This window comes from Xenia sp. Carnegie-2017, unplaced genomic scaffold, assembly GCF_021976095.1.
Source record: "Xenia sp. Carnegie-2017 unplaced genomic scaffold, XeniaSp_v1 HiC_scaffold_2, whole genome shotgun sequence".
Lineage (NCBI taxonomy): Eukaryota > Metazoa > Cnidaria > Anthozoa > Malacalcyonacea > Xeniidae > Xenia > Xenia sp. Carnegie-2017.
Window position 1 is genome coordinate 7,614,626 of NW_025813482.1, and position 23,120 is coordinate 7,637,745.

General features: G+C 33.2%; 2 protein-coding genes and 1 long non-coding RNA gene across 3 annotated transcripts in view; all 3 read right to left on the reverse strand.

Annotated features, from left to right (window-relative positions):
• Window positions 1-263: 263 nt before the first annotated feature.
• LOC124440659 (immunoglobulin-binding protein 1-like) lies at window positions 264-6,048 on the reverse strand. Its single transcript, XM_046991069.1, has 10 exons — window positions 5,763-6,048; window positions 5,559-5,671; window positions 3,448-3,532; window positions 2,884-2,937; window positions 2,679-2,813; window positions 2,099-2,317; window positions 1,712-1,753; window positions 1,114-1,214; window positions 825-952; window positions 264-655 (listed from the first exon to the last, which is right to left on the reverse strand). The coding sequence occupies exons 1-10, from the start codon at window positions 5,868-5,870 to the stop codon at window positions 615-617; spliced, it is 1,026 nt and encodes a 341-aa protein (XP_046847025.1). The 5' UTR covers window positions 5,871-6,048; the 3' UTR covers window positions 264-614.
• A 1,633-nt stretch (window positions 6,049-7,681) lies between these two features.
• LOC124439858 (collagen alpha-1(I) chain-like) overlaps window positions 7,682-23,120 on the reverse strand; it is a 34,305-nt gene continuing 18,866 nt past the window's right edge. Inside the window, exons 30-63 of the mRNA XM_046990132.1 lie at window positions 22,660-22,713; window positions 21,515-21,568; window positions 20,507-20,551; window positions 20,353-20,397; window positions 19,826-19,879; window positions 19,537-19,644; window positions 19,131-19,184; window positions 18,749-18,802; window positions 18,146-18,199; window positions 18,023-18,076; window positions 17,771-17,824; window positions 17,634-17,687; window positions 17,504-17,557; window positions 17,234-17,287; window positions 16,916-16,969; window positions 15,568-15,675; window positions 15,443-15,496; window positions 14,944-14,997; window positions 14,686-14,739; window positions 13,941-13,994; window positions 13,227-13,283; window positions 12,571-12,678; window positions 12,157-12,210; window positions 11,754-11,861; window positions 11,573-11,626; window positions 11,450-11,503; window positions 10,997-11,068; window positions 9,907-9,942; window positions 9,653-9,676; window positions 9,477-9,536; window positions 9,109-9,286; window positions 8,909-9,033; window positions 8,233-8,436; window positions 7,682-8,084 (exon numbers count right to left, since the gene is read on the reverse strand). Of these exons, the coding sequence (XP_046846088.1) occupies window positions 7,938-8,084; window positions 8,233-8,436; window positions 8,909-9,033; window positions 9,109-9,286; window positions 9,477-9,536; window positions 9,653-9,676; window positions 9,907-9,942; window positions 10,997-11,068; window positions 11,450-11,503; window positions 11,573-11,626; window positions 11,754-11,861; window positions 12,157-12,210; window positions 12,571-12,678; window positions 13,227-13,283; window positions 13,941-13,994; window positions 14,686-14,739; window positions 14,944-14,997; window positions 15,443-15,496; window positions 15,568-15,675; window positions 16,916-16,969; window positions 17,234-17,287; window positions 17,504-17,557; window positions 17,634-17,687; window positions 17,771-17,824; window positions 18,023-18,076; window positions 18,146-18,199; window positions 18,749-18,802; window positions 19,131-19,184; window positions 19,537-19,644; window positions 19,826-19,879; window positions 20,353-20,397; window positions 20,507-20,551; window positions 21,515-21,568; window positions 22,660-22,713 (2,451 nt within the window). The 3' untranslated portion in view covers window positions 7,682-7,937. The remainder of the gene's footprint in view (window positions 8,085-8,232; window positions 8,437-8,908; window positions 9,034-9,108; window positions 9,287-9,476; window positions 9,537-9,652; window positions 9,677-9,906; window positions 9,943-10,996; window positions 11,069-11,449; window positions 11,504-11,572; window positions 11,627-11,753; window positions 11,862-12,156; window positions 12,211-12,570; window positions 12,679-13,226; window positions 13,284-13,940; window positions 13,995-14,685; window positions 14,740-14,943; window positions 14,998-15,442; window positions 15,497-15,567; window positions 15,676-16,915; window positions 16,970-17,233; window positions 17,288-17,503; window positions 17,558-17,633; window positions 17,688-17,770; window positions 17,825-18,022; window positions 18,077-18,145; window positions 18,200-18,748; window positions 18,803-19,130; window positions 19,185-19,536; window positions 19,645-19,825; window positions 19,880-20,352; window positions 20,398-20,506; window positions 20,552-21,514; window positions 21,569-22,659; window positions 22,714-23,120) is intronic.
• LOC124439865 lies at window positions 10,430-10,990 on the reverse strand. The gene is made up of 2 exons (XR_006946487.1): window positions 10,882-10,990; window positions 10,430-10,625 (listed from the first exon to the last, which is right to left on the reverse strand). It is a non-coding gene; the product is annotated as an uncharacterized LOC124439865 (long non-coding RNA).

The following is a 23,120-nucleotide window of genomic DNA, read 5'->3' on the forward strand; positions in this document are numbered from 1 at the left end:
TAAGTAAACAACGTAAAAAGACGAGAAAAGTTTTACTCTATAAAAGAAATTTTTAAAGATCAATATGAAAACAAACTTTTAAAAACAATTGGACCAAATAGAGTCATAACTGGTTTGTTGAAATTTGAAAACAGGTATGAATTCCAGACATGTAAATAGTTTAACATTTTCAGAATCCTGAGCCACAAATTATAACTAAAGACGTTTTTATGCATACTAATCCTAAAATAGCATCTTTTAAATAAATGGGATTCCAAGCAAGATCAGGACGAGAAGAAAATTTATATTTTGAATACCAGAATATTTACACTTGGGAGTTCACTATTTTTTTATCATGTTTGTAAACACCTTAATTATAATTTACTTTTGACGTAGGTCATGAATTGATAAAAGAAAAGGTTTCGTTGACAACTGATGTCAAAGTGGCGACATTCAGAAGAAAAACTCACTGCTGACCAAGTAGAATGAAATCAATAGCGCGTGTTTATCGTCAAAGAACGTCTTCTTATACGAGAAACTATTCACGAAATCATCGGAACAACTTATGGAAAGTGTTGCAACGTTTCTTCTCGAAAATGAAGTTAATGGCATCAGTTCGTTATCATGAAACGTGTTCATCCTGTATTTGCTCGATTACCCCAACCACGACGATGATCTACAAAGTATCATGTAGTTTTAAGCAAAAAGAAAATCATACATAAATACACAGCAGCAACATTCATTCATTCTAGTTAGTCAAAGTTTCATACCTAAAATATGTAATTTACAAGTAAACAGTTGTCTAGCCAAGTGAATTGAAATAAAACTTAACAAAAATATATTACCATCCTTCCAGTCATCCCATTCTCGATCCTTCGCCAATTTTTTCAAATATTCTTCATCCTCGGCGTCATCTGTTGTATTTTTTTCAAAATCCTTGGAGTTCTCGCTTTCCATTTGCTTCGATTTATCACTTGATCAAAACATAATCACGCAAATTAATTAAAATATAAAAATGCTGAAGTTTAATGGCAAACAATTCAATTTATAAAAGGACAACAACAATGGACAATATGACAACAAGTTTAACTTGAATCATGTTTGACTTCAACAGCACAATTAATCAAATACAACCTGTATTCTGTTACAATCTTTCCTTCTCGTAATTCTTTTTCAAAATATTCTTCTTGAGTCATAGTTGGTAAGCTAGGATAGCCTGGTCCAAACACTTTATTCTACAAATACAACTACATTTTTTTCATCTTGATTTTATTACTTATTCTACAAATACAAATTCATCTTGCTTTTTTAAAATTACATATAAATAACTAAGATGTAGGCAATATATAAAATACATTTAAAAAACAACAGATGCAGCTAGAGAGTTTGTTTAAAAGAACTACAAATGCAATTGACCTAGAATGACGTAGAATTACATTGAAGAACTACAAGATATAGGTGATAATAAAGTACATTGAAGAACTACAAGATATAAGTGATAATAAATTACATTGAAGAACTACAAGATATAGGTGATAATAAAGTACATTGAAGAACTATAAGATATTGGTAATGTAGAAATACATTGAAGAATTAAAAGATATAGGTGATAGATAGAAGTACCGGGGGGAACTATACAGGATTGAATTTGATAGCAGACAACTATCGATCGCAAACATTTCTCAAGTTATATAGAGATACGTAAAATTGCATAGTTAAAAATTTGAAATACCTGGATTATTTGTCTGGTTATAAGCACCGGCCTTGAAAATAACTACAAATATGAAAATGACTTTCATATATTTAGGCTCCAATATAAATACACGACAGAAATGTCTTATTTCAACATATGGGAAACACAGCTCCGTACGTAACTGGAGTATAGGATTAATATGATCTTTTATCGCTGTAGTCACATTTCACAGAAACTGGAGTGACAAATGGCGCAACTTTCGTATTTCTCATTTTGTGTGTGAAAAATATATTATATTCAAAGCAATTCTTTTATTTGTTCTACAGTCATCTGCAGTAACGACATCAAACTGACGTTATCAACATTAACATTTGCTTGACTAAAACATATGAAGAACAACATGACTTAAAGTAAAAAACATATTACCTTTTTTTCTTTTTCCTCCAAAACGTCAGTTTTTAACGTGGTGCTATCAATTTCCTTCATTTTAGCCATGTGTTCTAATATTTGCATTTCACTGTTTATGGCAGAAAGATTTTCAAAAGAACGATCAATCCAGTTTTCTAGTAACACAATTGTCAATTTCCTCTGAATCTCTTCTTCTTCATTCGATCCAGACCAACTTTCAAGTGCATTACTTATTTCCTTATGAACGAGTCATAACATTAAAATTCAAGCTAAATACATAGTCGTGAGGGACGGGGCGCAGCTGCCCCCCAAGAAAGTTTGAAGATTGAAAAGTTGGGCAAATTTTAAACTTTACTCAGGAACCTTCATTGTGAGTTAGGGAAAATATTTAATGCCCCCCCCCGAAAGTGACTGCTCCCGTACGCCTACGGATAAATAAACATATTAATAAACACTAATCACGATTTGCAGCATTTTACATGTTTATGTTGAAAGTGTTGCCTTGGGAACCAAAACATATACATATGTGTGTAGGGGAGGGTAATGATTTTAACTGGTGTGCGAAGTACTTGTCAAACTGAGCGTTATACATACGTACATTAATCTGTTTTTCTTGTTCTTTCATTCTTTTGTATCGTTTAATTTTAGCTTGTCTTTCAATTGCTAACTCTTCTAGACTCTTTTTAACATTGATGCACGACGTCACTGCAGATTGAATGTTTGCATCTCCATCCTGTAAACATATAAAATAAAAATAAACAAAGTTGTGAAATAAATAATTTTAACACCAACAAAACATGTACCTGTTTTATCAAATGATACATTTTGCATCTTTCCAAAAAATTCAAAAAATACACCTATAATACACGAAACGCATGAAATAAACATCTTTTAATATACATATCAGACATAAATGTAAAAAAGACATATCGAGACATGACTTTTCAGGGACGACGGAGCAAATTTATTTGGAAATTGCCATATTACACGTAAAGTGTAGCAGTACCAACCATTAACTTAGGACTCTCACGATTCAATAAATTATAAAAGTCATTAAAAGGGGATCAAAAAGAGGCTAAATTTGATTGAACAGATTTAGCAGAATACAGTTTGTTTTTAATGAAACCCTCGTTTGACCTTTCAATCAATTCTTACTCATAATTTCACAAAAAAATTTGCTAGTTCCCAATGAATTTTTATAGCCATTGCGAGTTTCTATGAGTTGAGTTCATATTATTGTCATTTATGAAAACAAAACAATCGCCAAGTACTTATAAATATGAATAAAGAATTACGAAAAATATAAAGTATAAAAAAGTACTAAAATAAGAGAGCAAAACTTTGTTATAAAATCTCGTGCATAATACCTTAGACATCATAACAACTTCCAGACGATTATCAAAACGAAGTTTAAGATATAGCTCCCCAAGTAATGCAGGCACTAAGAGATACCTTTAAAGATAGAAAATATTACTGGATATATGATTTTTTAGAGATTCACGTACAATACAAAAATTTAATTTTGCTGTTCTAGTTTTGTGTCCAACAGCTTATTGCTTAAATATTAAGCCCTAGTTCCTTGTCTTATTACTTTGTGATACTTAATAGTTTTGAACAAAATTAATAATGTTGAGCCCATCCACACAAACCACGAATTCAAAAGTGTACGGATTCGTTTAGCCGAAAACGCATCGATTGATGCGCGTCCAGCCGTCCACACTAATGTTTTCATTTCGTTTCCGACTGTCAAACAACCGAGGATCTTCAATGAAGGCATTCAGGAAAATGTTTAGCTTTTTTTACATGCTTGAGAAGACTTCTGGGAACAAATGTTCGTAAAATAAAACGCTTAGAAAAAAGTTATTGCGCAAGATTTATTTAAACAAAAGAACGTTACTGGATCCGCTTATATTACTGGTTGCACATTTTAAACATGGCATGATCATTGAAATATACCCAGCGTTTGTACTGACATAAGTCACCAGCTTGGTGAGCAATCAGAACAACGACAAATTGAATAAACGTATATTTGCGCTGCCCAAACATTACACACGAAAAAAAATTGTACGTAAATGACTTCGTCCAACACTCTCCCCTCTCTCCCCCCTCAAATGTTTTCTTCACAAAATTGATGAATCAAACTAGGAATCCAAGGATAGTGCCAAGTTTCAAAAAACACTGCCTTTTGACTCCTAGTTTGAGCAAAACATAAATATATATTAATAAATATTGTAAAATAAAAGTTTCTCTGGATTTTAAAAATGGTTTTTATTGAGTTTTCAACTTGGTGCTTCGAGCCTTCTTCAGAATCATTCAGAATCATTTTGAAGAAGGCTCGAAGCAACGAGTCGAAAGCTCAATAAAAATCATTTTTAAAAACTGGAGAAACTTTTATTTTACAACATTAATGCCTGGATTACCAATTTTCAAGACTATTAATAAATATATATTACACATTCACACAAAATGTTTTGAATGCATTTTTTATCGGCTATAGTGAGCAAGTGATAAAAATTTGGCTGTCTTTGTTTAAAAAAACTGAAGGAGGATTAATAAAATAGTTCTTGCTTTTCCTATCAATTAAAAAACTCACTGAATGCGTAGTGTACATTGTATTTTATTACTACGCAACTGCAAAATGTTGCTGGTACGATGTCAATGTAGGAGTTTCATCTTGAAAATACATAGTAGAGTTATGAGATCTCTGACTGCATTCTAGGTTTGCCGATCTTCAAAACAAGGGATGTATAATGTTATTTATTGATTGATAATGTCATGTTTACATGAAATTAAAACAAATATGTTTTTGAATAAATTAACTCTTAAGCTCATCATCCAATCAAACCTGTTTCCCCTATTATTGAGAAAATTACATGCAAGAACAAGAATTCTGCCACGAAGAAGCAGACGTTTACCATTCCCAATCAGGAAATAACAAGCGTCTGTGATGCAAGCTAGCAAAAGCTGCAGACCTTCAGCCATTGGCAGTCTGTCTTCAGTTTTCATCCAAGCTACACACTTTTTTAATAAATTTAGTTCAGTTTAATACAAGTGGGAACCTGCTGTGCTGAATTTTACAGCATGATTTTGGTGAGGCTCTTGTACATACGTATCATTGATAATTTTTGACATAAAAGTGATAAATGTGCTTCATTCTTTTCGCATTACAAAATTGCAATAATACAACATGTGTGCTGATTGGTCTATAGCTGAGTTTGCATAACCCATCCGATCTTAACCATTGGTGTTCAATAAATTAGATCAATTGACGAGAATTTGCAAATCAATCATGAATATACATGTTAGAGAAAATTGAAATGTTTGTTTTAAATTGTCTGTTTTGCATTACTTTTATTTTCTAAAAGAAATAAAAGATGTTCTTCATTTTCGCACTGGCCTATGTAACCACAATAAACATGTTCTATTTCTTAATTAGTTAATATTTTTTGAAAGAAAAAATACATTATAAATTTCATACCTAAGATTTGTGGTTGACACCTCATCGAGTTCTTCATTGTTACTGAACAAAACCAGATCATTAATCATTTCAATTGCTTTTCTAAAGCAATCGATCGATTCACAAATAGAATCCTAAATCAATTTAAAATGTTAACTTTGATACGTCAGCAAAACTTCAATGTAAACTTTAACATGTCCTGAATTCAAATATATATGTCCTAACCTGTATTTCCGTCGGGTTTCCAGGCATATCATTTCTTTCTATCATTTTAAATGTGTTGAAAGCGTGTTGGAACGTTTCTTTCAAATTTAATTCATTTAACTCTGCCATATTGTTTCAACAGTATTACGAGATACTTCATGCCACACACTATATAATGTCAGAGATAAACCATTAGTCCCCGGGGGGCAGAATGGTGAAAAATTGCCCAGAATGTGGTACAAGCAACAAATTTGGCACAGTGATAGCTTATGATCCTATCATATATGACGCACTGATCAATATTCGAAATGGCCCCAGCAAGATCACCCCAAAATGACCTTTCAGGAGGGTGGTTTTTACTTGACTGTAATAACAAAATTAACCATTCGCATATTATCTTATTTGCAAAAATCTTATGATTGTTTCAAGCTTTTCTTGCACATGAATAAATCCTTGCGAATTGCAATAAGCATTGGGGGTGGTAACGTGGTAGGCAAGCTGTTATTATCATTCATGAGCGTCGTTTAACCCTACATGACAGGCAAAACTTTGCAGTGTTGACATGGACGCAGTGCAACTCAAATGTCTCAGAAGATCTTTCTCATCTTCTAGAACTAACTTTATCAGTGATAACAAGGTCAGAACGAAACGAAAAGTGGTTATATTTACACGCCGTAAAATTACCAAAAAATATTATAGGATGAATAAAATACCACAAGATTCAAAGTCCACATCAGTTTCTTTCCATGTTTCACTTTTATAGTTCGTGGATCTTTTTAAAACAACTTGGCAATTTAAGGATAACTGTATCAATTTCTTTCCTCTTAGATGGAAAGTTCTTTGATTTCGCCATTTAGTTCCATATAACAGTAATTGAAGTTTAAAAAACAGGAGCTTTCAAAAGTTTTAAACAAAAAAGTTTCGAAACTAGTAAACTGCTAAAGATTGTATCGTTGAAATTTGATTCGCGCGTCAAGTGGCGACGCCAGAGCCATAATTGAGGAGGAGGAGGGGGGAATTCATATATGCCAGATATGTCATATTAAGTTCCTTTGAAATCTATTGTTTTCAGCGATTATAAAATACATTTATGATTATACACCCACCAACCCCCAATAACTGCCTAATGGCGCAACTGCGTACATAGATATTTTTAACCAAAATTTTAAAACAAATTATAAATATGTCTAAGAAAGCTTGATAAATTTATAGAAAGATCGCTGTACACATATAAGTTAATCCTATTACACAATTATAGGCAAATTGCATTTTTGAAAGGAAAGAATTATATAAGTAGCCTTGTTTCCATGTTTTCAGTCAACGGGACTCGTTTTACGAATGCAAACGATAGCTTGACATGATCTGACTCATTTCTCAACGGCAATTAGTTTATTTTGCACAGCAGTGGAAGTTTATTACAATTAGTGGAAAAACCCTTTGTGATGCCCTAGTTCATGCAAAAGACTGATAAGTGGAAATCAACCCCTGAAAGGATCTTTTAATTTTATTTCACTGGGATGAAATTCAAATATTTGTTAGCATGTCGTAAGCTACCTTTTAAAAAGTGGATTTACCATCTTGAGTCAATCCACTAAATCAAGTAGGTAGATATAACTAGTTTAACATAGTATGTAACGTATGTATAAATAAAGGGTTGCAAAAATTAACGTTTTTAAGGTGTATGACTATAGATGTTTGTCTAATATCAATATTATGATGCTTACTTCACACTGGAGTCGGCATTCATAGTCGTAATAGCGATGTCGATAATGAAACTGCTCTAAGTTTTGGTTTTCGTGCTTATGTGTTGGCGGGCTTGCCTGTGGAATTAGTTGTGTCACGGGGGGAGGGAGCTCATTGATCATCCCTTGAATTTTGCCCTTACTCACAATACAGCAAAGGTTTCTTGGACAGGTGCAATAAAAAATTCAAAACGTCAGTTTGCATACTTTAAAAAGACGATTTTTCTAACATTTCTTTTGAAAACAATGACTATTTAACCTAACATAAACGAACGGTGAAATTGAACACAAAACAAAAAATAGTCACAGGAAAATGGACAACAAAATTACTCTAAAGTTTAGTAAACATTCTTCAAAATTCTTCATAAAAATGTGCATGAAATCAAAGCAAGGCTGTTCATCTTTATTTCATTGTGAAATATTTACCATCCAGTGAGCTGTGTCTAAGTTTTATTTACCATAAAAAGCACACATCTCCAGCTTCTATCATATATTCTTTATCCAGGCCAGTATCAAATGGTGTCACATTAATAATTGGAAGCCTTTGTTTCATCTCTGTTCTTATTTTGAATATCGTCTTGTGCCATTTGCCGTCATTAACCTTTAAAGCAATTTTCAAAGAAATTTTAAATTTGCAGAATTGCGATTATGTGAAAAATTATGCTTCCAGGAAACTTATAATCCAGATGAAACTATGCCAACAGTTTTTCACATTCATATCATACAACAAACAGGTTTCAATATGTTACCTTGCAACCATCTTCAATCAAAGAAGGTCGATAATTTCGTGGACTGTTCATGTTGACATCAATTCCGTTTTCTCCCACCAGATGGATAGATTTGAGTTTACCATCAAAAGCCATCGAGTTTTTACAGTGATAAGTTATGTGTTGGCTAACAACAGTACTCAACAGCCGAAGGAACGATATTTGAACTTCATCGGTGTATTGAAACTATACAAAAATCAACATAATGATTATATTTGAATTTATAGTTGAAATGTTCAAATGGAAACCATATCATCTAGTTTTGGGATATGCGATCTTAAAGCGTTTATGTGTTTGAACACAAAGTTTTCTTCATCCTTCTTTAGCATTTTGTCATCAAAATTAACACGCTATTCATACAGATTGCAGCCAAATCATATCTTGCCCACAACGTGGTCAGATAGAAAATTTTTTAGTGCTATGTAACACTAAAGATGCTCACGTTCCCTGTGATCGTTATTTCTTTTTGATTTTTTTGGTAAAAGAACGATGCTGTATTTTCTAAAAGTTCGTAACTGAATAACAAGTTGGATTGATTTGCATATGATTGCTTCAAAATTAACATGTCGTTTGTTCCATCGCATAAAATCAAAATCTGCTTCGTAAATTTTGACTAAAATTACGTAGAACAGAAAGAATTCTTATTTATACAACTAACCTCTTCGTGGATATCTATTTTCTTGGCATTTGTGGGTTGAATACACGTCATTTGAAGGGTGAAATTACAACTAGCTTGCAGTGCATTTCCATGACTACCCCAATCTGGATCTATCCAATATACCCCTAAATATCAAAGAAGAATTTTGGTCAAACAATAGAGTTGAAAATAGTTATATGATTGAACAAACTATCGCATACCATCGGTAATATCAGGGTATTCAAGTTTCAAGTCTCGACAAGATCGTGCAGCAGTTAAAAGAGATTTTCCGTCCATTTTGTCAATAAGATCAAGAATGTTGTGGGTTGCCTTTGTCAATCCGCCGAAGTCATTAAGACCCATTTCATCGGGTAAAATATTACCTTCAGAACTAATCTCCTTTAACAAATAACCACATAGCAATATATCAAACTTAAAAATTTAATTTTTAACGCTTCTCAAAATTCATTGCATCATGCATTCATTGCAAAAAATCTTCGTTTAACATCCTTAAATTAGAAAGTATTCATTTAATTTTTTCTCAATAAACACAAAATACAGATTATAGATAGTTTTAAATCAAGCTTGCCTTTTTGCTAGAATAGTACCCAGGCCCTTTCTCAAAGTCCACTCGTTCGGCCGGCTCGGGCTGAAAACATAGCAGAGAGATGAGTACTGTCATTATTGTACATTTACGTTCTACAATTAGAACTAAAGCAAAGATCAACCAAGATGAAGACGTTTTGTCATTTAATATATTCTTACCCTTAAAAGCAAACCAGGTGGACCCTGTAGAAAAAAGACATAGGTGGTTAAAGATTATTTCAAATATATCTAGTATTTTATAAATCAGTTTTCTAAATCATAATTACGTAAAGATAACAGATTTTAGTATCTTCAAAAGTTTAGTTTCACCTTCAGTTTACGCGAGAAAAATTTTAACAGAATATATGAGTAGGTTGAAGAAGTGGTACACGATAATTGTATTGAGTTCATTAAAACAAATTGATCGAACCTACCTTTGGGCCAGGTGGGCCCGCATCCCCAGGTGGGCCCTAAACAATAATGATTAAACAAAACATAAGAATGCAAACAAATGAACATTTCACGAAAATTATATTGAGTTCTATATCATTCGACATCATGAAGTGCGCGTTTATTTCTACATTGCCACAACTGGAAAACTTGGTTTTCATAACAAAGAGGAATATTTATTAGAACTACTTGTCATTAATAGAACAGTTTATCTATGTTAGTGTTTCATTTAAAAACGACAAGTTACTCTTTTTAATGTTTTTATCGACAGAAATTTTAAAATAAATTTTGTGTCGCTACAATATGTATTTAATTTTATTATCTAAATCTTTGAAATGTATTAGGGCAACATGTTTATTGATTTTAACTAACCAAATCTTCAACATCGAAGCCATTCATATTGTTTATTTCTACATGTTTATGCTTCATCCATACACTTTACTCTACCCGGCTTCGCTACTCTCCATTGGCTCTAGTTCTACTCTTTCCAAACCTACACTTCGCTTACTCTCCATTGGCTCTAGTTCTACTCTTTCCAAACCTCTACACACGGCTTCGCTACTCTCCATTGGCTCTAGTTCTACTCTTTCCAAACCTCTACACACGGCTTCGCTACTCTCCATTGGCTCTAGTTCTACTCTTTCCAAACCTCTACACACGGCTTCGCTACTCTCCATTGGCTCTAGTTCTACTCTTTCCAAACCTCTACACACGGCTTCTACCTCCATTGGCTCTAGTTCTACTCTTTCCAAACCTCTACACACTTCGCTTCTCCATTGGCTCTAGTTCTACTCTTTCCAAACCTCTACACGGCTTCGCTACTCTCCATTGGCTCTAGTTCTACTCTTTCCAAACCTCTACACGACTTCGCTACCTCCATTGGCTCTAGTTCTACTCTTTCCAAACCTCTACACACGGCTTCGCTACCTCCATTGGCTCTAGTTCTACTCTTTCCAAACCTCTACACACGGCTTCGCTAACCTCCGTTGGCTCAAGTTCTACTCTTTCCAAAAAAATAAAACGATGTATTTTCTTACAGTTGGATGATTAACAATTTATGAAAGTGTCACTCACCGGACGACCCGTAGCACCAATTCGTCCAGCAGAACCGTCCTCACCAGGTGAACCACGACGTCCATCCAAACCCTGATCAAAATTATTAATCATTGTACACATTCATACCAAAAAATTCGTAACTTTTGTGAACAAAAATAAAAAAAAGTTATTAAACTTCATACAAACATGAAAAACGGCACAAAAGCTCAACATGTGAGCAATTTTTTTTTCCACAATATAGACGTAGTTCATTTTTGATATTCTTCATAATTGGCAGCTATAATTAGCTGTGTAATATACAATTGTAAGAATAGAGATTTGAAGCTTTTCAAACCCAGATTTCGTGGAAAGAGTGACATTCTGACATTTCATGCAATTATTACTTATAATAACTGAATTTTAGATTAACATGTGTCGAAAAAGTAAGTTATTCAGCAAAGTTAAGTCAACTAAAACAATATGTTATTGTACCGCCAAACCCGGTTCTCCGGGTGGACCACTTCTACCGGTAATACCCATCTGACCCTGTACAAAGAAACATACGATAAATTGTAATTCATTAAGAATAAATATTACATATATTTAGTGTATAACCGTATCTCCTGGAGGTCCAACATGACCTGGCAGTCCAGCAACGCCAGGATCTCCCTAAATGTAAACAAAACTATATTAGAGATTGTCTATAACGAAGAATAATATAATTACTTATGTGAATAACGAAAGATGATGATTTTGACTCTTGAAAATTACAAAAATTCTTCTCAAAACGACTTACAGGTGGTCCTTGTGGTCCCTGAGCACCAGGTGCACCAACGTCACCCTTTTGTCCCTTGTTACCATCATAACCATCTAAACCAGTTTTCCCAATTGCTCCTTGATCTCCCTGAAATGTAGAAGCTCAGTTCAAAATGTGAAAATTTTCATAATCAAAACACAAGATAAGTTCAAACGCATAAGTAAAATTCTACTTCTATTAAACAGGGCACAAAAAATGAATTAATTTTATCCTTAATACATTTATAAACAAAGTTTTTTTGCAGTTGTTACAGTTGTTTCAAAGTTACTTCTATGTTACAGAACACAAATAATATAAAAGAAAATAACAAACAACTTCACTATAATACTATTGTCAATTTTCTTACAAGTTTTTTTCATAAATAAAAGTGTAGAATTCATACCTCAGCTCCCTCAGCGCCAGCTTCACCTTTTTGTCCTTTGGGACCAAACAAGCCCTATGAAAGGAAGTGTAAAATACTAGTTAGAAAATGAAACGTTCATTTTAAATAACACAAGTTGTATCTCATTATGTACATAAAATTGTAAATTTTAAAAAACCATAGTGATATTTATCACAGGTATTTTCCTAAGGATATCTAAGCTCTATCCACGTTTTTTATTTTTCATCGAATAAAGTAAGCTTAACACTGCACGATGATTATTTTATAAAAAAGCTTTAGCTTCTAGTATTTCTTTTTAACATGGAAGAGAAACTTCTTTGGCATTCAGACTTCTAAAATTGTCTCATACTAACTATTTTCATGCTTTTTATGTTTTTACAACTATCTTTTTAATTAAAAACGAAAACATCACACCTGTGCACCAACTATGCCAGGTTCTCCAGCAAGACCAGAAGATCCCGGAGGACCTGCAGTGCCAGGTGGTCCAAGATTACCAGGAACTCCAGCGATTCCGGGAGGTCCCTAAATTATGATGAATTTTTAATTGTTTGGACAAAAAGAATAAAAATGTAACAGAAGCTTGAGCAATACTTTGCACTTCTTAAGAAGAACAGTGTAGATCAAAGTTAAAATTAAGGCTACATAGTGAAATATCCAGTAACGTCACCAGCTTAATAAGTCTGTCCGTGTGTGGGGGGGGGGAGGGGGGAGGTGAAAGCCGTAAAGGTAACATTCGAGTAACATTCCACCATTAGGCTCTTAGCCAATCACAATCGAGATTGCGTCAACATTGTATGATAATTGTAGCAAAATCCTAAACTTAATAATTTGTTAGTAAATACTTATTTCATAACTCATTTTATCTTTTATAAGTGATCATATTCACAAAACTGTTTTGATTTTGCTGAAGGTTTATCTTGATAAAAAATGCAGCAATAACATAAAAAGTTTATATTTCTATGAGATATTCAAGCAGAATAGAATCATACAAGATGACTTTCGTGAGGTAAACACTGTATTTTGAAGAGAGACCTAAATACAAAAAATAATTTGCTTTTTAACTCACTAACCCTCAAGCCAGGAGGTCCTGGTTCACCTTGCTCCGTGCTTTCTGTTCCATCAACGCCCTTTAAGATAGTTGGTATTATTTTTCTTAGAAACATAGTTTAAATATTTACGCTATAAAGTTATTAAAACTTGAACTAAGACAAGGAAAAAAAGTCCAAATCAGTCACATTAAACACTCAGTTAACTTGTACATTTTCATTGAAAAGTAGTTGTTGAAAATGAACATAGCATTGTGTCACTTTTTTCATGATCATCTTAAATGCTTACATTACAAACACATGGAACAATATTTCTTGTCAAAAAGCTACAGTTTACGTAGCGCTCTTTTTTTGTGTGAGTATGCTTGTAACAGATGTTGTGGGACAGGCCTACTTGAATCACACTGGGCTTATCAACAACACTATTTTAATATAATTATTTAATTATCCACGTTAATAAATGAACGAGCAACAGAGTGTTTAAAACTTATGCAGCAAACTTCAGAACTGATAAAATTTGTTGAAAGCTGGAATACATGCATGGAAAGATTTTATTTACGATATTATAATTGCTTTAGGATAAGAAAAACAAGACTAAGGTGTTTTGCAAATTACTACTCGCATTAAGTTTGGTCGAGCTTAATATTTTCATATAATTTCTGTAACGACGATAGTATACTTAGTTATTTGATAGCTGCAATGTAAAGCACGCATCAAAATTGTATAAAATCGACTTACTATCTCTCCATCAACACCATTTGCACCTCTATCACCTCTTCTACCTTCATAGCCCTGTGAGACAAAACATACAGAAAGTCTGGAAAGTTTTTTACCTTCCCCCGGCTAAGGAATTATTTCGTTTTTAACTATTAATTTTTTCAAACATAAGACAAATTAAAAGAAAAATGGGAAAATTTGTACGCGTAAATATACATCACAAAGACAGTTTTATTCAATTGTTTTATCAAAAGAAAAACGCAGCAAAGATGAATCGAGGAATTGGCTGCAATTTTCTTATCACACAAATGTTGTTGCTCTGAAATATCCACAAGGTGTATCAAAAGAGTTTACAGTTTTACAAACGTCGCTGGAACAATCAGAGCACAAAGTCCATAATAACCTTCTCCTTCAGAGAAAGTAGGTATATTGTAGAATTGCGGCAAATAGCAACCATTTTCATACAAAGGGTTTTATTCTTTTCATTTTTTGAGAAAGTTATTTGAAAAGTGTGTTTGGTAACACAATTCTCATCCTAACTAGCGATCCCAATGATAGCAGAAAGTTGCATTGAAAAATAAAACTTTGCTTATTTGAATATAATGCTTCAATGATGTTATCTTATCTTAATGTTTTAAAATGTTGTGCTTTAACTGACGCTCGATATTATGAGACTTTATGACTTCATTTTTGTCACTGAACGCAAATTTAACAAGAAATAGAAATGTTACATTAACTATGTTTCTTTCAAAAATCAAGAATCTACCTTCTCGCCCGAGCTGCCTGTCTGACCAACCTCACCACTTGCACCTTGTTCTCCCTGAAATACATTTGAAGAAAACGCAATTTACTGAATATTTTCTGTTAATTTATCTATTATTTAACTTGATTATATTAATTTATCTACTATTAAACTTGAAGCTCCACGCATTCATAATTCTAATAAAGAGAACACAGCGAACAAACCATTTATTATCTACGGGCAAACCTATCACCTTAAGTAAAGTAAACTAAAATCACAAACCGATTCTCCAGCTTTTCCAGTGGGACCGACTAGCCCTTGTGGTCCAGGGAATCCCTGCATAGATAATATATAACGTTAAATCGTTAAAATAGTGTAAAAATATTCGCAGATAGCAGTCTGACCCGCTAAATATTGCACCAGACAATAACAGTAAACACTAGTTTAAACAAACTTAAATGAAGAATGTAACCTTATCTATGATATACTTCATTTGTAATGATTTCTGTTCTTGCAGAAATAGACACGAAAACAACGATAACGTAGCTATCACGCAGGTAAGAATGACTTGATTAATTGCATGAAACACATATGGTACAATTGTAAAATTCACATTTGCTCAAATATATAAATAAGAAGTCAGTCACGATTTCGAGGAGGGGGAGAGTTAGAATAGTTAAAGTATAAAATCACAAATAAAAATAGTCTATAATTGATGCAGACGATTCAATGTTCTTTTTACGTCAATTAACCAAAAATATGCTATATAAATTTTACAAACCATAAGTCCTTTGGCCCCGGCTATGCCTTTCCTTCCAGCTTCACCTTGCTCACCCTGAATGTTATTATAATTGGTTAAAATGAAGTAAGCAGAATAAAAAAATTTTTATATGGTGCGTGACTTACTAAATCCCCAATGTCTCCATTTGCCCCTGGAGAGCCATCAAACCCAAGACTACCAGGAGGACCAGGCGGACCAGTTTTACCATTGGGACCAGGTTGACCACGATTTCCCTATGGTGATATTAATTTAACAAATTAAAACATGTGCGTTGAAGACAAAAACATTCAAAAGACTGTCTCGTTTCCAATATCATTGACTAAAACGTTCTTCATAGTGAAAATGAATAGTAAAAATCATTGACTAAAACGTTCTTCATAGTGAAAATGAATAGTAAAAATCATTGACTAAAACGTTCTTCATAGTGAAAATGAATAGTAAAATCATTGACTAAAACGTTCTTCATAGTGAAAATGAATAGTAAAATCATTGACTAAAACGTTCTTCATAGTGAAAATGAATAGTAAAATCATTGACTAAAACGTTCTTCATAGTGAAAATGAATAGTAAAAATCATTGACTAAAACGTTCTTCATAGTGAAAATGAATAGTAAAAATCATTGACTAAAACGTTCTTCATAGTGAAAATGAATAGTAAAATCATTGACTAAAACGTTCTTCATAGTGAAAATGAATAGTAAAAATCATTGACTAAAACGTTCTTCATAGTGAAAATGAATAGTAAAAATCATTGACTAAAACGTTCTTCATAGTGAAAATGAATAGTAAAAATCATTGACTAAAACGTTCTTCATAGTGAAAATGAATAGTAAAAATCATTGACTAAAACGTTCTTCATAGTGAAAATGAATAGTAAAAATCATTGACTAAAAACGTTCTTCATAGTGAAAATGAATAGTAAAAATCATTGACTAAAACGTTCTTCATAGTGAAAATGAATAGTAAAATCATTGACTAAAACGTTCTTCATAGTGAAAATGAATAGTAAAATCATTGACTAAAACGTTCTTCATAGTGAAAATGAATAGTAAAAATCATTGACTAAAACGTTCTTCATAGTGAAAATGAATAGTAAAAATCATTGACTAAAACGTTCTTCATAGTGAAAGTGAATAGTAAAAATCATTGACTAAAACGTTCTTCATAGTGAAAGTGAATAGTAAAAATCATTGACTAAAAACGTTCTTCATAGTGAAAATGAATAGTAAAAATCAAGCAACTTTCCACGAAAATAAATTATTAAAACCAAATCCCATTTGTGCATCACAATTACACAAATGTTGTCGCAAATATGAAGATTAAGAGTTTCCCGGTTTTTTTGTTTTTATGAGTTCATCTGATGTTTATACTAGCTTTTCCGAAAATTTTTTGAGCGCACTTTTACAATTTGCAGCCCTTCAATTAAAATATCTACAATTTTAATGAAAAAAACTTTGATTAACATCAGATTACCTTTGCTCCAGGGAGCCCATCTTCACCTGAAAGACCAGGCAATCCAGGCGACCCCTAATGTTTAATATTTTATAATCAACTAAAACATCAGCTACTTTAGCTAAATGTTTATACTATATGGTAGCTAAAGCACATATAACACAAAAAACATACGTAAACAAGTTCATGCGAATTAAAGCATAAAAATATAGAAAATCATTCATTCAGAAGTTACAACAACGTGTTGTACAAATAATGCTCAAAGACTAAAGATTCACGTACATGAGATCCATCAGTTTACAAAAGTAGTTAAAATAATCCTTGTTTTACGTCACATACCGCTGGTCCAGTGGGTCCTCGCTCGCCACGGCTTCCTAGCAAACCTGGAGGTCCCTAAGTAAAAATGAAATGACCCAATAAAAGCTACAGCCAAATATATGTTGACAAAACATGTTAACTAATGATAACAGCTGAAGAATACAATCTGTATTGCAAAGTGCCATTGACATGTCGCTGCACTCAAGGTTTTTTATCTTTTGAATGTTTTGTCCTTGATCATTGAAATCAAAAGATCATTCAGCCAAATAAATTTAAACTTAAAATCTTCACCATTAAACCAGAAGTCCCAGGCTCGCCATTGTTGCCTCTTTCGCCTTGTTCCCCCTTTAATAAACAATGAAGATTCGATAAAAAAACGAAAACGACTTTCTTTAAGGACGTATAAACAAAACATTTTTACCGGTCCTCCAGGAGTTCCAGCATTGCCTACATCGCCTTTGTAGCCTTTTTCTCCCTTCAAATGTTCAACAAAGTGAGTCATTGTGTTTTCAGTTAAATTAAAAAAGCAAGAAAAAAATAAAATGCATGTCAATTCACCTTAGTACCCTTCAAACCCCGTCCTCCCTTTGATCCAACAGGTCCTTGGATTCCCTACGAAAAATATTTGATTAAAGTATTCGATTATTTTCAAGCAAGAATATGCATATTGAAGAAAAGACAAAGCAATATGGTCCCATATCCGTAATCCACCACGTATTTTGCAATTTTTGGGCATATACTTTATATATTTGTGTCAATCTTTGGTGTTGTAGTTTTTGACAATTTTGATAAAAATGTTAATGAATTTACAGGTGCTCCAGGTTCTCCTTTATCACCAGGACCACCTCGAGTGCCAGCAGGACCCTGCAGTTGAAGATATGTGTTTATAATCGAGAGTTTGTATAGCATACTGGTTCAGTTAAAAAACCCTACTTGTTCCCCAATGTTTCCATCTTTCCCACGATCACCAATGTCACCACGATCACCCTGTTTTAAAATTTATGAAATATAATTATACAATTTCCAAATATCTGCACATCTAAATTTGACATTCTGCAAAATAAAAGAAATTTCACACTTTATTTCTTGCTGTATTCATGAAAAAGCGCATGCGCTACGCAGTAAATATAAAGGCAGGTGGAGAAAATTAGTATTTTAGTTGTAATGTTATTATTTATGAAATGTTATAAATCGTTCAAACAGCAAAAGCGTATAGTGTTTTGCGCTTAGTCATATGGACCAAATTAAAAAATTACGACTACTTTTTGAAAATAGAGGACAGTATTGAAATTTTTGTCTCTGCATGATAGAAATTTTTGCCTGTTTTTTTCCTACACTAAGCTTTTGCTTATTATATATTATCACATTGATCACTATAACAATACAGGCAGCCTTTATCAAGAAACATCATTGGCTACGCAAATAGCAACAAGCTCTTAAACTTGTAAGTGCTTCAATAATTCATTCCCTTCTATCCTTCTTACGTAAATCCAATGTAAGCATCTAAAATATGAGGAAAAAGATATTTCTATTCACCTTTGGACCAGGAGGACCCATTAGGCCTTGTCGACCTGGATTACCATTTCTTCCCTAGAAACAAAACAAAAATATATAAATAAATAAGATTTCATGATCATTTCATTGGATGTCATTGAATTCTTTTTGTAGTCGGAAAGTAAAGCCGTCTGCTTCAATATTGAAATGACACTTTGTGATAAAACAAGATCTGAGCGTGCTTGTTTAGAAATATGTCACATAAATCACAGAAAAAAATAAAATAATGTCAAGAGGAGTTAAAACCATATCTATAAAGTCATCGCTAAAAATACGTTTGTCAATCTTGTTTCACACGATGATCAAAAGAACATTAATTAACGAATATACATGGCATGTATTAAGTACAAAATTAAAAATTTACAGTTCTCCCGTTTCGTCCAGGTTTGCCTTCGAATCCAGTATTGCCTTTGTTTCCCTAAAAACATAAAAGAGAAGTAAAAAGTAAAGTTTAATGTTTAAACATGAAAGTTGTATTCGAAGAGAAGTTTTTGTCTTTAATTTTGATGATTTTTTTGGGAAATTGAAGAAACATATGACCATTTTTATTTCTGCTGTTTTAACGACGGTTATCCGTGTAATGTCGTTTAAACGTATTTCATTGCATTTGCAATATTACTGACATAAATGCTGCGTCATGTATGACTTTTGTACGACAAACTATCATAGGTTTAAGCTTTGTCAACTACATTTTCATAAACCTGATGTCATTATTTGTTAGAATAAAAAGATTGGCAGCTCATCACTGCACAATATGAATATAAACTTACCTTTGAACCTTTAGGTCCATTTTCTCCGGGCACACCAGGCGCACCAGGTGAACCCATTGTACCAGGTCGTCCCTGTAAACCAGACTCACCAGGAGGACCTTGAGGACCCTTTGAAAAAAATCAAAAACTCAATTAGCTACAACTTACAACAAAAAATAAAAGAAAAACTACAATTTTTGATATTTATGACCATCAATGCTACAATAGCAAGTCTATGTCGTGCAGTTTTTTCTAAATAAATAAACCAATTGACAATAAAAGAAACTTAAAGCCGGCGTTTATTACTTACAGGCAATCCATCCGCTCCAGGTTCTCCATCAGGACCACGCTTCCCAGGTTGGCCCTAATCACGTAATGTTTTGTTTGTTAATTGTTAGTGCAGGGTAGTTTTTATGGTATGTAGATTTGTGACAATAAATCAAGAATTGAAATTTATAAGCAGAGAATTGGAACGCAAAAGTGAATAAAAAATTAGCAAAGAAAAGTACACAAGATTATAGCCCACTAAACGGTTGACATCCATAACCTACACGGCATCCATTTTTTCATATAAATGCATAAGGCAAAAGAAAAGTACACAAGATTATAGCACACTAAACGGTTGACATCCATAACCTACACGGCATCCATTTTTTCATATAAATGCATAATGCAAAAGAAAAGTACACAAGATTATAGCACACTTAACGATTGACATCCATAACCTACACGGCATCCATTTTTTCATATAAATGCATAATGCAATGTTAACGTAAAACTAAAAGTTCTATAGAAAAGAAATAAGCGAAAAGTTTATGTTCAGTGTCTCATCCTTACCGAATGACCACGTGAGCCTGGTTGACCTGGTTCTCCAGTTCCTCCCTGTCATACACAAAAAATGTAGAAAAATGGTCATATTATGCAAAGTAATAAGTATCAACACCGTTAAAGAACAGCAGAGCAAGAAATTGAAACAATTTGATTTACAAACCTGTTCTCCTCTTTTACCAGGTTGGCCATACGGTCCTTGGTAGCCCTGTACATATAATATAACATAAAAGAAATGAGACAAAGCCAGATTAGAAATCAGAATTCCTATTACACTAAGAAACAGAAATCGCACACTTAGAACCAAAACAAGTAACTAGGGTAACCATTGGTAACTAGGATAACCATTGGTAACTAGGGTAACCATTGGTAACTAGGGTAGCCATTGGTAACTAGGGTAACCATTGGTAACTAGGGTAACCATTGGTAACTAGGGTAACCATTGGTAACTAGGGTAACCATTGGTAACTAGGGTAACCATTGGTAACTAGGGTAACCATTGGTAACTAGGGTAACCATGGTAACTAGGGTAATCATTGGTAACTAAGGTAAATATTGGTAACTAGGGTAACCATTGGTAACTAGGGTAACTATGGTAACTAGGGTAACCATTGGTAACTAAGGTAACCATTGGTAACTAGGGTAAATATTGGTAACTAGGGTAACCATTGGTAACTAGGGTAACCATTATCAAATAACCACTATCTTCCTACGTAATTCGAAAATGTTTTATAGTATTTTTATCATCAAAAATGTATTCATTTAGAAATATAAGATTTTTTTGCACGACTTTCCAAACTTTACATTTCCTCCTGGACTTACTCTGCATCTTGAACACTTTACCTTATTTCCTGTTAGACCCCCCGCACCTTCAACACTTTACCTTATTTCCTGTTAGACCCCACTTTCCTTACTTTACCTTATTTCCTGTTTCCTTCCACCTTTACCTTATTTCCTGTTAGACCTCCTTTCCCTTTACCTTATTTCCTGTTAGACCCCGCACCTTCAACACTTTACCTTATTTCCTGTTAGACCCCCGCACCTTCAACACTTTACCTTATTTCCTGTTAGACCCCCCACCTTCAACACTTTACCTTATTTCCTGTTAGACCCCCGCACCTTCAACACTTTACCTTATTTCCTGTTAGACCCCGCACCTTCAACACTTTACCTTATTTCCTGGTGGGCCCACTGCACCTTCAATACCTTGCTCTCCACGATCACCCTAAAAGACATGATTTATAGACATGATTTTAAATGTAAACACAATTTTTTTGTATAATGGACATTATATCAACATAATTAGAAATACGAGATTATATGCATGATTTATTCACGGTCAATTTTATTTAGCCCGTTCCAAATGTTACACTTTATATGAACCGAATGCGATTAAGACTTAAGTCAAATGAGGAATTTTATCTCATTTTCTTCTGTCTATAACGCATATGGCTCATGTAAAGTTCGCCGTTTGAAACAGGCCTAAGTTACTTCCAACACATAATTTGGAAGTTTTCATGACCACATTTGAAATTTTTTAAACACGTTTCTCAAATTGATTATAAAATTTTGTTTACAAAATTTAGAGATACAGTAAGATATACTTTATTGAAATTTATAGACCTTAGTGTAAGCACGACAAATACGGCAAGCTTTAGATAGTAGGTAAATCTTGAAACTCATTCCTAAATCTTCATTCATTCATATACATTGTACTAGCCAACAATAAGAATCCTTACATGCTCATCCACAAAAACAGCCTTGTTAAAAAAAACCTAGTCTTCGTTCGCAGTCAATAAAGGTTTATTGATGATACTGAACACAAAAATTGGTCCATTTCAACAACTCAGCCTAGACCTATTCTTCACACGATTCATTACAAAGCAGATTTATTGAAACAACTAACAGCTAACTTTGTTCAATCGATCAGTTCTTACAAATGGTTTGTTAAACTTTAATATTATTACATGTTTGTAAATGTAGATCGTCCAGGTTGGCATAGTCCTGAGAAGGACTGTTTTTGTTGTCGACTTGAAAAGTCAACAACAACAAAAACAGTCCCTCTCAGGACTATGCCAACCTGGACGATCTACATTTACAAACATGTAATGATACTCCCGGGTTCAAACCATTTACTTAATATTATTATCAATGGTTTATACATGAGTTACTCTGCTTATTTAGTTATGCTATGCAATTTATTCTGTATTCACTCATCGCAAAAACCATAGCTTTCTAATGACAAGTATACAGATAATGCTTAGAAATGTACATATTGCGGGCTGGCTATGCTTCTGGATGTGAGTATTTCTTAACCTGTTTCCCTTGTGGACCAACTTCACCTGGTAAACCTTGTTCACCATCTTCTCCCTATAGAAAGAATTTTAAAATATTAAGTGCAAAATACTTAACTCATATGGCAATGGTAGGAGAGAAAGGATCAAAGACATAAGATGGAAAGAACTTCAAACGAGCTGTTAAAAAGTATAGTCAGACTATTAGTTGCCTTCCTGTCTTGATCGATAACAGTAGAAGATAATTAATCAATAAAAAGTTTTTCAAACTCACACAAAAGGCGCCCTAGAACGTCAATTCAGGGTGAATTGGGGGTATTTATTCATACATTCAGTTGTTCCCTACTAATTTCATTTGAAAGTGAATTTCTTTCAACTGATTGCTTTATTTTGAAATATTTTAACAATAATCTTGCTATCAATGGTGAACTAAATGTGCATGATTTTTGTAAGTGAATAGTGGATTTTTAGAATACAGGCGTA

Excerpts from the sequence above, each read along its gene's own strand:
- LOC124440659 (XM_046991069.1), bottom strand. The coding sequence starts at position 5,870 with ATGGCAGAGTTAAATGAATTAAATTTGAAAGAAACGTTCCAACACGCT. Across the intron at positions 2,814-2,883 it reads TGTATCATTTGATAAAACAG|GATGGAGATGCAAACATTCA; the intron begins GTACATGTTTTG and ends ATATGTTTACAG. Across the intron at positions 1,754-2,098 it reads TGGAGGAAAAAGAAAAAAAG|TTATTTTCAAGGCCGGTGCT; the intron begins GTAATATGTTTT and ends TCATATTTGTAG.